The sequence below is a fragment of the Dipodomys merriami genome, unplaced genomic scaffold (assembly GCF_024711535.1).
Source record: "Dipodomys merriami isolate MVZ:Mamm:240054 unplaced genomic scaffold, mDipMer1.0.p SCAF_7, whole genome shotgun sequence".
NCBI lineage: Eukaryota > Metazoa > Chordata > Mammalia > Rodentia > Heteromyidae > Dipodomys > Dipodomys merriami.
In genome coordinates this window covers 50,564,945-50,577,951 of record NW_027206290.1, presented here as the reverse complement: position 1 = coordinate 50,577,951, position 13,007 = coordinate 50,564,945, and the positions used below count along the sequence as shown (strand labels likewise).

Here is a 13,007-nt window from a genome sequence, read left to right as displayed (position 1 = left end):
AAACATTACAGGATGGAATAGGAGAAACCCTAGGTCTCCTTGGCTCAGGCCGAAATTTTCTTAATAGAGACCCAGAAACACAACAAATCAAAGAAAGGTTGGACAAATGGGATTGCATGAAATTGCAGAACTTCTGCATGGCAAAGGACATAGCTAGCAAGATCAATAGAAAGCCCATGGATTGGGAGAAGATCTTCACTAGCCATACATGGGACAAGGGTCTCATATCTAAAATATACCTGGAACTCAAAAAATTAAATCCCCCAACAACAAATCTTCAAAGAAACAGCTGCCCAATAAATAAGTGGGCTAAAGACTTAAAGAGAAACTTCTCTGAAGAGGAAAGAAGAATGGGCAATAGACACATGAAGAAATGTTCAACCTCTCTAGCCATAAAAGAAATGAAAATCAAAACAACATTGAGATTCCACCTCACCCCAGTTAGAATGGCTACAATCAAGAACTCTAATAACAACAGATGCTGGAGGGGATGTGGCCAGAAGGGAGCCCTACTGCATTGTTGGTGGGAGTGTAAACGTGTTCAGCCATGTTGTTGTTTTTAAAATAATTTTCAGTAATGGGGCTTGGACAGTGCCCCAGCCAAGTATGGCAAGGACAGAGCTCATGGCTCAACCAGGTCATGGCTGCTTCTCCTTGAGTGTCCTACAGTCACCAAAGGCTAATCATTTCAGCAATGACTCTAGCCTGTGGCCCAGCTTCTTCACCCAAAATCTCCACTTTAGGGAGAACAAAAGCAGTATTGTGGCCCAGAGGCCCCCCCCCCCGAGACCATTCCCTCTATGGGGCCCCTTGCTGGGTGTGAGACCAGGAGGCAGACAGGGCCCTGTGGATGCTCACCTTCTCCCTTGATGGCATGGGGGTAGCCAATGACAGCGGTTTCTGGGACTGCAGGGTGGTCAGCCTGTGTACAGCAGGGAACAAAAAGGCAAGATGTGGCAGTCCTTAGACCTAGACAAAACTCAGGGAACACATTCCCACACCAATTCTAAGGTCAACAGAGACACCATGGAGGTATAGGACAAAGGAGAAGCCCAGACTGAGCTCACCATCGCATCCTCTATCTCTGCAGTCCCCAGGCGATGGCCACTGATGTTGATGACGTCATCCATGCGCCCAGTGATCTGATAATAGCCACTCTCAGTTCGGTGAGCCCCATCTCCAGTGAAATAATAGCCTGTACCACAGCAGGAATGATTCAGCCCCAGTAGCAAACAGGGGGGACTCCCAATCTTCCATGGGGAATGCAGCAAGTGCTCTGTCCCGGCTTTATGCTACAGACTAACTCTGAAGGCAGCCTGGCTATGTTCATGGCCTGCTGGTTCTCACAGCAGCTCCTTATGCAGGCATTTCTCCAAAGGGTGCCCTGGGCTATATTCTGGTAAATCTGCAAGTGGCGCTGAATCAGCAGAACATTGAAGATGTCCGGAGAGTTCAGGAATCTGAATACAGACAGGTCGTTCATGCAAAAAGCCTTCCCAAAACAGGCACTAGTGGCTTATGCTTATAATCCTAGTTACTTAGGAGGCTGAGATCTCAGGATCATGGTTCAAAGTCAGCCTGGGAAAGTAAAGTCCATGAAACTCTCATCTCAATATTCAGAAAAGGCCAGAGGTGGTGCTGTGGCTCAAGTGGTAGAGTGTAGCCTTGAGAAAAAGAATCTCAGGGACAGTGCGCAGGCCCTGGTTTAAACATCATGACCAGCATTAAAAAAAATTATTTTTTAAAAAGCCTTCCCAAACTGAGTCTCAATTGCAAACTTGAGACTGAAAATTACTGGTTCCAATAAGTCAAGAGATGACAACATTTATACAAAATTTTCCACTCACATGACACAATAGAAAACCAGGACAAAAATGAATGAAAAAGGGCTGGGAAGGTGGCTCAGTGGTAGAGTGCTTGCCTTGCATGCCTGAGGTCCTGGGTTCGATTCCCCAGCACCACATAAGCAAAAAGAAAAAAAGCCGGAAGTGGCGCTGTGGCTCAAGTGGTAGAGCGCTAGCCTTGAGCTGAAGAGCTGAGGGACAGCACCCAGTCCCAGAGTTCAGGCCCCACGACTGGACCAAAAAATAAATAAATAAATAATGAAAAACTGTAAGAAAGCTCCTGGCTTTCAACACAGCTTCCCAAATGGTTTCTTCTGCACTCCCACTTTCCAATGAACAAGATAGGACAGATGCTTGCGAATGGCTGTACACTCACATTCACCCAGCTGCACAGAGGCCTCTGTGTTGGAACTGGCTCTTGTGTGTAGGGATAGGAAGTAAGTGGGGAACAGAGAGGAGGCTGGAATCAAACCCAAGCCTCCAACATACCTCTTCTTGACCACCATGTTGGATTCTAGTCAGTTACCATTACCTTAACATGTTCCCCTAGTCTATGGGAATCACTTTCTAGTAACTTATAGAAAAGGCATGAGGACCTTGTTCAGCCACTCACCTGGGTATGCCTTGAAGTAGGCATCTATGAACCTCTGGTGGTCTCCATAGATGGTCCTGGCCATGCCTGGCCAGGCCTGGGAGATGCACAAGGCTCCAGAAACATCACCTCCCTCCACAACGTTGCCCTGCAGACCCAGGGAGACACACATGAGAGCAGTTGGGTTCTAGGCGACAAGCGAATTGCTGACAAGAACCATCATCCTCCTAACTGCTTGTCCTGAGACAGAAAAAAATGGCAAATGGGGTCCAAATGGAACTGTCCAGAGCTTTCCCCCCAAGGTCATCTGAGGAGAGCCTGGGCTTAGACCACACAGTGATGTCATTGTTTGTATCCTTCTGAGAGGACAGTACAGTGAATACAGGAGGACCTGGCCTTTCCTCAGAGATCAGGCCCTGCAGGTGCACAGTGAGGGGGGGAGGGAGCCTTGCCAGGTAAGCATGGACAGCCTCTGCAGGGCCCCACACACCTTCTCATCCATGAGAACAGGGATAATGCCAAAAAAGGGCCTCATCGCCATGCCTGGGACAATCTCCGCCCCTTCTTCTGAGGGCCGAGGTGCAATGCAGATGCCACCTGTTTCTGTGGGGAGGAGGAGAAGAAAGCAGATTGGCCTGGGAGGCAATGACAGGCATGTCTAGACTGTGCCCTGAAAGGATACATAACAAATTCCCTGCATCTGTCAGAGAAAAAGGTGAGTGTAACATCTGGAGCAGAGACATAGAGCCAATGGCATAAGACCTTTGTCTCAGGATTCCAGTCTCCTCTGTTTCAGATGTGGGAGGAAAAGGGTTCAGGCCCAGAAGCTCTGCATCAGCAGCTGAGTGAGTACAGGCATCTCCCTCTGCTGACTATAGGCTCACTGGTCAGACTCTTGTTTGAAATAGAAAAAGCCACAATCCACCCACTTGCAGCGGAACACAATTTCTCTAGACCATTGCACATTTAATACAGACCCAACAGTGAAAAGAGATGGCCATCGGGCCTGTCCCGCATCAATTCTCTGGCAATTGCCTCTGTCAGCCTACATGGCCATCCAATAAGGCCGATATACTCAAGAAGGGAATGCACAGATCAAAATAAAATGCCACAGAAAAGCTTCCTTTTCCCTTTTCACACTGATATTTAAATTGGATCATTATATGTAGTTGTACGCAAAAAGGAGTCCCTTGAGACTAAGGGTGTGGCTCAGTGATAAGAGCACTGGAATAGCAGGCAGGAAGCCCAGGGTTTAACTGCCAGCCCTGTAAAAACAATAATAATCATAAAATAATAATAATAATAATGATAGAGAAATAAATAAGAGAAAGGAAGAGAGAAGAAAGAAAGAAAGAAAGAAAGAAAGAAAGAAAGAAAGAAAGAAAGAAAGGAAAGAAGGAAGGAAGGAAGGAAAAGAAAGAAAGGGAAAAAGAAAAGAGAAAGAAAAGAGAAAAGAAAGAAAAGCAAGCAAGAGAAAGAAAGAAAGAAAGAAAGAAAGAAAGAAAGAAAGAAAGAAAGAAAGAAAGAAAGAAAGAAAGAAAGGAAAGGAAAGAAAGGAAAGAAAAGAAAGGAAAGAAAAGAAAGAAAGGGAAAAATTTGAGAAAGAAAAAGAAAGAAAAGCAAAGAAAGAGAGAAAGGAAGAAAGAGAAAGAAAAAAAGAAAGAAAGGAGGGAAGGAGGGAGGGAGGGAGGGAAAAAGAAAAATGAACCGAGGAAAAGAGAAGGAAAAGAAGATTGAAGAAAAAGGTGGGGAGGAAATGAAGGACCCCAACAGAGTAACGTGACTCCTCAGAACTTAGCTTTAGACCTTAGACTTTAGTCAGGTCACCTTATTTCATCCTCAGCCAAAGGCCATGGCAAACACCTCACTTTACAAACCAAGAAGTCATCCTACATAGTCATACAGCTGGGAAGGGGCAGCCAGGCTGTCTGAGCTTTCTCACACAGCACCCAAATACGAAAGGGACTCAGCAGAGCATTCATTATCACACTCACAGCTGGGAGCTCCAACTTTGCCCTAAGCTCACACAAGCTCACACCGCCCCCCCCACACACACACACACAACCCCCAGTCTCAGTATGGGACTGGACACCAGTTCTAAACCATGTTCTGATTCCTCCTCAGAGATGGAGATATGCTCACCTGTCTGCCACCAGGTGTCCACCAGTGTGCATCTGCTGTCCCCCACTACCCTGTGGAGCCAGTCCCAGGCCTCCTGGTTGATAGGCTCTCCCACTGAAACCACAAATTAAAGGAACTCAAATAAACCTGAAGCCAAGAGGAATACAGTGTTAGAGAAAAACAGCTCCATAATTTGTTTTCTAAAGGACATACATAGAGACCTGTCAAAGCTGTGAGTTCATCATGTTTATGGTCATGAGAGAAATACAAATTGCAGTAAGGTACTTTCATCAACAAGTGGTCAAAAAGCAAAATAAAACAAAAAAAATAGGAGGAAGGAGGAAAGAAACTGGATGTCCCATACTCTTGAGGAGTATATTTTGAAAAGCCATTAGAACATTTCTTAGTATTTAAAAGTATAAACACCCCAGCTGGATGTCTCACACCTGTAATCTTACAGCCCCACCCAGGCAGGAAAATCTGTAAGACTTTTATCTCAAAAAAAAAAAAAAAAAAAAAAAAGCTGGATGTGGGGGCCGTGGCTCAAGTGGTAAATTATTGCCAGCCTTGGCTCCCAAAAAATGGTATAAACACCCTCTACAACTACTTTAGACAAATTACTGGAACAAGATATTTAATACCCCAAAAAAATTAACTCCTGACATACCCTTCATAGAATAATGTAGATGGCCACAAAAATTGCCATATACAATAATAGTCCCAAGCAGCTCTGTTCCTAACAGCGGAACTATAAATTTCTCAAGAGCTGAGTGGCTACATTAAGATATATTCCATCCAGGCAATGGAACTACATAACTATGAAAGTAAGCACACCACAGTTACCACACATACAATGTGATCTCATTATACAAAACACAAAAATTAACGCCTAGTGAGAAAAGATCCAATAGTGATCAGGACTGGGGCTTGAACTCCAGGCCTGGGTACTGTCCCTTAACTTGTTTCCTCAGGGGTAGTTAATTGAAGAAAAGAGTCCCATGTTCTCTTTCTGCAAGGGCTGACTTTGAACCACTATCCTCAGATCTCAGCCTCCTGAGTAGCTAGGATTACAGGCCTGAGTAGCTAGGATTACAGGCTTTTAATCTTAGCTACTCAAGGGGCTGAGATCTAAGAATCGTGGCTCAAAGCCAGCCCTGGGCAGAAAAGTCTATGAGACTCTTATCTCCAATTAACCACCCAAAATACAAAAGAGGCGCTGTGGCTCCAAGTGACAGAGCACTAACCTTGAGTGAAAAAGCTCATAGACAGCACCCAAGCCCATGACTGACCAAACACACACACACACACACACACACACACACACACACACACACACACACACACACACACACACACACACACACACACATCCTTCAATCTTTCAAGCTGAATACTTGATATCTGTAATTTTACTATCTCAGCATCAGTTAAAAAACTAAATAAAATAAAATACTTGCTTTGTCTTTAGATTCTGCAGGGCTGTCATGCAGCAACACTCACTAGATTTAGACTCACTGTGGCTCAAACAGTGAAACACTTTCCTTACAGCTTACTCGTTCAGGACTCCTGTCCAACCCCCAGCTGGAAGAGCCCCCAGGTCAGTGGGTACAGACACACTCTCTCCTGCTACAGGGCAGTGCTCACCTGACCCCAAAGTGCGCAGGGAGGAGCGATCATACTTCTTTACCCAGGAATCGCCGTATCTCAGCAGCAGTCGGATGGCCGTGGGGGCACCATAGAACTGACTGATCTGTAACCTCTGCACTGTTTCCCAGTACCGACCTACAGCAGAATCCAAGTCCACAGTCAGGAGAAGAGAGCCCATCAAAGACAATCCACATCCACACAGGTTATCCTGCAGGAGCTATCCAGGAATTTGTTCTAAGTGTTATTACTGTGGATTTCAAAATATGACATAGAACTTTGACTCTGTCCTAATTAAATGTCCCCTAAAGGATTTCTGGCCTTCCCCTGGTGACAATGCAGCCACTGCCCAGCACGTGCAGGACACAAGACCATATGCCTAGCACATACACCCGAACCCTGTAAAACCCCTCATTGTCCCCACACTCTCTCTCCTGACTGCATCCAGCCCTGCTGGAATGCCCAGGCATGAGCTTGCAGGCAGAGTCACTACAACTGCATTACATGAAGATGCCCACAAATATTTGGAACCACTGGCAAAAGTGTGCCAGACATGATCACATTCTCAAAATGATCTGTTTGATGGATGAGGGCCCAGGAACTGAGGGGTTATGGTGGCAGGCTTAGGGAGATTAGAGGAAGTACGCAGCTTCAAGGAAAGGCCAGGTCTGATCAGGTGAGGTGGCCATAGAGGTGAGAGGAACAACGCTAAAGTGAAGGCCTAAGGCAGGTAGCATAGGTTAGAGGGTGAAGAATGCTGGAGTGAGTGATTTGGAGATAAGATTTTGGCTGACTTCTAGTCAGACTCCTTCCTATGGTTCATGTGATCTTCCTGGGTGCAGTTCTGGGCTCCAATCCCCTGGGTAGGTCTCAAAGCACAGAAGCTACAATGTTCATTTGGCATCTTGCCAACAAGATCACAAGAACCATACCTAAACCAAAATCCAGTCTCCGACCTTCTGTAAACCTTTTCTCCAGCCCCCAACTCCCTCCCATACAACCCAGTGCAGGCCCCAAACAGGGTCCTCAGTCCTCACCAGCATCAGGGTAAACTGGGGTACTCTCAAAAAGGACACTTGTGGCTCCATTACAGAGGGGGCCATACACCACATAGCTGTGGCCTGTGATCCACCCAATGTCAGCGACACAGCCGAAGACATCACCTGGTTGGTAGTCAAACACAAGCTGCGGACAAGGAGGGGACAATCAGGAGTTTGTTCTCTCTACCCTGCCACATTTCCCAAACTATCACCAAGACATCACTGTGTCACACATGCACAGTGAGCTCCAGCCACCCACAGACACAAGCAGCAGGCTAAGAGAGGACATTGAAGACGCTTCACACAGCATACAGCAGAAGAGAGGATAACTGAGGCAGGTGACTGCAGAGTGACCCTTGAGTATAACCGTGGGGAAAAGAAGCTACATATAATTCAAGTATGTGTTGCAGGAAGAAGCTCAAAGTCAGACAAATACCAATCTAGACAATGAAGGTTGCCCTGGAGACCACCTGGGATAGCACATGGGAGTCTTTCAAAGTGGGAGATGCCCCATGTTCTGAAAGGGGCATGCATCCAAAAGTAAAACTTCCATCTAGTTGTGTGTTTAAGATGTGAGTGCCTGGACTTGTGATATGGCTCAGTGGTACAGCACCTGCTTAGCATGCATGAGCCCCAAAAAGAAGAAGAAAGAAAGGAAAAAGATATGGTACATTTCTGCATAAGCTTTTTTTATTTATTTTTTGCTAATATACATAGTATTTATTTATTTTTCTTAATATACATTTTTAATGTAAAGATACTGTACAGAGGGGTTACAGTTACATGAGCAAGGTAATGAGTCCATTTTCTATTGAGTATTGTTACCCCCTCCTTTGTTTTTCCCCTACCATCCCTTTCCTCTCCGCTGCAAAGTTGTAAAGTTTGTTTTCAACATAGTGTCTTGGAAGTGGTGCTGTGGCTCAAGCAGTAGAGCACTCACCTTGACTGAAGAGCGCAGGGACAGCACTCAAGCCCAGAGTTCAACCACACACCGACAAAAAAAAAAAATCAACCTAGTGTCTTGTACATGCCTTTCTGCATGATCTTATGCTCAACTTTTTTTGTCGGTAGTGGTGGGAATTGAACTCAGGGCCTGTTTGCTCTCCCTGAGTTCTTCTGTTCAAGACTAGTACTCTACCACTTTGAACCATAACTCCACTTCTGCTTTTCTGGTGGCTAATTGGAGATGAGTCTCACTGACTTTCTTACTCAGGATGGCTTTTGAACCATGATCTTCAGACCTTAGCTTCCTGGGTAGCTAGGATTAGAGGCATGAGCCACCAGCACCTGGCATTCAACTTTAAATCAGTGGCTCACACCTGTAATACTGGCTACTCAACAGGCTAAGTCAGAAGTCTCCTGGGGAAGGGAGCTATGTCTCCAGCCCAAGGAAAGATCCTCCAGGAAGAAAGCACTTTCACTGATCAACACACCATCACCCAAAGTCCATCAGCACTCACTAGTTGAAAGGCAACTACCAGGAAGAAAGCACTTTCACTGATCAACACACCATCACCCAAAGTCCATCAGCACTCACTAGTTGAAAGGCAACTAGCTGAATACAGCTTGGTCCCAAATAGCCAAATCTTTCACAGGGCTGGAGACTTCTCTTACCACAGTTCTTGGAGAGAAACCAGATGCCTGGGGCTGGCCATTCTCCAAAAGACCCAGCAGCCAGGATGTACCCTGACCATAGTGCACGGCCCCCAATCACTCACAACTACCCTTCAGGATCTACCTCCTTCTTCCCTAACAGCTCAAGACCATTTGCATGTGCACATACAAATATACATGCACATATGGGAGCAAACATATGCACATGCACATGTACCCATACACATCGACATACAAGCAAACACATCCATGCCCCTTCACACATGTGCCTACACATGTGCATGCACGAACATTCACATACACATAACACACACTTATACCTGAGATCACAACCATCACAGCAACACTGACAAAAGCATCAACAACCTTTGTGCCAAAGACTTGATATGCCAAAGACTTGATACACATTGTTACCTGAGCAGCAGGGCAGCCCTCAGTGTGGGGACACAAAGCCATCTTAACGCTGAAGAAACAGAGACTCGGGCAGTTTTAGGAGCTACAAAAAACTAACTAAAGCGGCCGTTCCAGGAACAGAGCTGGAGAATACACCTGGATGGGAGCCACACTTTTATCTAGGCAGGCCTTTATCCTTTGTTGCTTCCATTGAGCGCAGCAGTTAGTTCATTGCCTGTGCTCCCATGGACATTCCAGGCCCTGTACTCCAAGTTCTGAACACTGCTGATTTGGTATGGATCAGGTCTTCAACACCAAGTAAATAAGAAGACACACACCTCCCTTCTCATTCCTACTTCTGTTTAGTTTTATCCAAGACAAATGCCTCAAAGTTCCTGTTCCTGATGATCAAAAAAAGAAAATCATCTGGGCCCCAGTGGCTCCTGCCTGTAATCCTAGCTACTCAATAGGCTAAGATCTAAGGACCATGTTCCAAGCACAGGCAGAAAAGTCCATGAGACTCTTATCTCCAATTAACCACCTAAATCTCAATGTGTGTCTCAAATGATAGAGCATTAGCCTTGAGTGGAAAAGCTAAGAAGAGCATGAGGCCCACTATTCAAGCTCCAGTACTGGCATTACAAAAAAAATTTTTTTAAAAAGGAAAAGAAAAATCAAATACTGAACAGAAATTCAAAAATTGCTCCAATTCTCATTACCCTACTCTCTTTTGTTTTAGTATTCTGGTAATACTTTAAACACAAATGACAGCTTCCTTGTAATTTTACATAAATTAAAGGAAACAGATCCAGCCTGGAACTTTCTTGGCATTTGGTCTCAGCAATTACATTTTCCAAACTCTTTTACTAACAGTCTGTCAATCTTTGCAATGTCCCCTCAGGAACTAAGGAGAGATGAGGCTTTTCAGATGAGAAAATACTGAGGTCAAGAAAGGTTCCATCACTAAAGGAAGGTCAGCCAGCAGCCAGAGGCAAGAACATCAATAAGGATACGAGTCTGCCCAGTCTGTCTTTCTGTCTTACTGTCAACAGGCTTAGTGCTGGGCATGATGGCAATGCACATGTACAGATACACGTGGTTCTTCCCCTGTCCCTGCTTCTCAGAGCTTCCCCCTGGAATGCCCTCTTGGGGATCTTATAGTTTGGATCTACAATGTCATCCAAAGGCCATGTGCTAAATGTCTGGCTGCCAGTTAAGAAATAAGAAATAAATATCATTGAGGGCTCTGACCTCATTGATGGAATCCATCCATTAATGAGTTCATAACTGGGTAGACTAGTAGACATTGTAGAAGGCAGGACCTAGTTGGAAGAAGTAGGTCACTGGGGGCCAACCTTTAGGGGCAATATCTTGTCCCTGGCCCTTGTCTCCCTTTCTCTCTCTGGCCACCATGAGGTGAGTGGCTTTGCTTTTCCATAGTGCCAGTGTGCCAATTGACCACAGACTCAGAAACAACTGAGCCAAGTGACCATGATCTGAAACTGAGTCAATATAAATCTTTCCTCCTTGAAGTTGACTTTCTTAGGTATTTTGTCACAGTGATGGAAAGCTGTCCAACACAGGGTAACCACCTAGCTCCACCATCATAGTCAGGGGCTAAAGACTTATGTGGTCATCCTGGCCAATCAGCATTTTCCATCCAACCCCCTACACCATGACAAAGTCAAAATTTAGGCCATGGAACTCAACTCAGTGAAGATCTTGCAGGCACTGTTAAAGCTCTGACTCCTAGAGCAGCCCATCTGAGGAAGCCTGGCCTAATGGCACAGGTAACCAAGTCAAGGAAAGGAGATGCCAGCTAGGAGAGTGAGCCTGCTCACCTGGGTTTCCAGATCAACAGAACCACACAGTTCCCTTTGCTGATGCTAGCAGCAGCCACATCAGCCTTTTACAGCAGAGAATCTAGTCCACTGGTAACACCTAGAAACTCTAACCAGCCTGCAAAGTGTCAGCTATTCCTCAAGGTAATCAGAGATAGGATATTAAACCAATATCCCCAACTACCCATCTCTAAATAAATACTTATCTATGCATTTTTGTGGGAGGGTCCAGTCGTGGGGCCTGAACTCTGGGTCTGGGCGCTCAAGGCTAGCATGCTACCACTTGAGCCATAGCACCACTTCCGGCTTTTTTTTCTGCTTATGTGGTGCTGAGGAATCGAACCCAGGGCCTCATGCATGCAAGGCAAGCGCTCTATCACTGAGCCACCTTCCCAGCCCCTGATCTATGCATATTTTGAATAATACCTTCCTCAATCATTTGCTTAATATCCTTAAAGGGTGATCTACTGCAATGCAATTTCTACATACTAAAGTCCAGTTTTTTATTATAGTAATTTTTTTATTTTATGATACCACATTTTAGGGACTCACAAAATTGCTTTAAGATAAATAGAGGAGCTTTTGTGTGTGACTATGTGTGCTGATACAGGGGCTTGAACTCAGGGCCTCACACTCTTATTTAGCTTTTTTGCTCAAGGTTGACACTCTACCACTTGAGGCATACCTCACCTTCCTTTCTGGCTTTTGGCTGGTTAAGTGGAGATAAGAATCTCTCGGATTTTTCTGTTCCAGCTGGTGTTGAACTGAGTTCCTCAGATAGCCTCCTGAATAAGTAGGATTACAGGTGTAAGCCACCAGCTCCCAGCAAAAGATAAACATTTAAGTGGAGGGGGAAATATATATATATATATATATATATATATATATATGTTATATATATATATATATAACATATATAATAGGAAATGTATTTATCTTAATACTAATGCAGTTTTAGATGATGATGGTAGTGGTGGTGGTTGTGGTGCTGATGCTAGGGACAAAATTTGGACTTGTACATGCTAAGTATGAATCCTACCACTGAACTCAACCCTCATCCTGAGTTTCTGTTGTGTAAATTTTTTCTTTGTACAATACAAAGGTATTGTAAGATACAATTTCTTACTTTTTTTTTTTTGGTCCGGTCATGGGGCCTGAACTCTGGGCCTGGGCGCTGTCCCTCAGCATTTCAGCTCAAGGCTAGTACTCTACCACTTGAGCCACAGCGCCACTTCCGGCTTTTTTCTTTTTTGCTTATGTGGTGCTAAGGAATCAAACCCAGGACCTCAGGCATGCAAGGCAAGCACTCTACCACTGAGCCACCTTCCCAGCCCAATTTCTTACATTTTTAAGGAGTAAGCAATGCATGAAGGCAGAAGTGACTGAGAGCATCAGAGAGTAACACCAGCTATCAGAATGAAAGGTCAGAGCCCGCTGAATAGCACTACCCATTACCATGGAAAGTCAGAACCATCAAGGGCCCATCATCCCTCAGGCCTCAGCCCACAGAAGATGGGGCAGAGCAGAGGGGCTACAGGACTACAGCAAGGCTTAGATGGAGAATTCATATTTTCTCATGCACACACACAATTTGCTGCCACAGCACAACTCACAGCCACCCTGCTTATAAACACGCTACAACTAAACACCAGCACAGCACCTCAATTGGCGTTTTGCTCACAGGAAGTGTTCAGCCCCTCCTCAACCTGCTCAGAGCCCCATGCAATTTCAGCCCACTTCCTGGCACTGGCCCCTCCCTACCTTGTGGGTCAGGGCAGCATACAACAGGTAGCCTGCCTGGGTGTGGACCAGCCCCTTAGGCATTCCAGTACTTCCTGAGGTGTATAGCAGAAAGAGCATGTCCTCACTGCTCATGCTCTCTGGACTGCACACAGGGGCCTCCTTGGCCATCTCCTAG

General features: G+C 45.3%; 1 protein-coding gene across 1 annotated transcript in view; it reads right to left on the bottom strand.

The window, feature by feature from the left end:
• Nucleotides 1-13,007, bottom strand: part of Acss1 (acyl-CoA synthetase short chain family member 1) — a 64,317-nt gene that overhangs the window by 10,433 nt on the left and 40,877 nt on the right. The window contains exons 5-12 of the mRNA XM_070006633.1: nt 12,851-13,003; nt 7,239-7,386; nt 6,202-6,339; nt 4,579-4,671; nt 2,927-3,039; nt 2,458-2,584; nt 1,068-1,195; nt 859-922 (exon numbers count right to left, since the gene is read on the bottom strand). Coding sequence (XP_069862734.1) covers nt 859-922; nt 1,068-1,195; nt 2,458-2,584; nt 2,927-3,039; nt 4,579-4,671; nt 6,202-6,339; nt 7,239-7,386; nt 12,851-13,003 — 964 coding nt within the window. The remainder of the gene's footprint in view (nt 1-858; nt 923-1,067; nt 1,196-2,457; nt 2,585-2,926; nt 3,040-4,578; nt 4,672-6,201; nt 6,340-7,238; nt 7,387-12,850; nt 13,004-13,007) is intronic.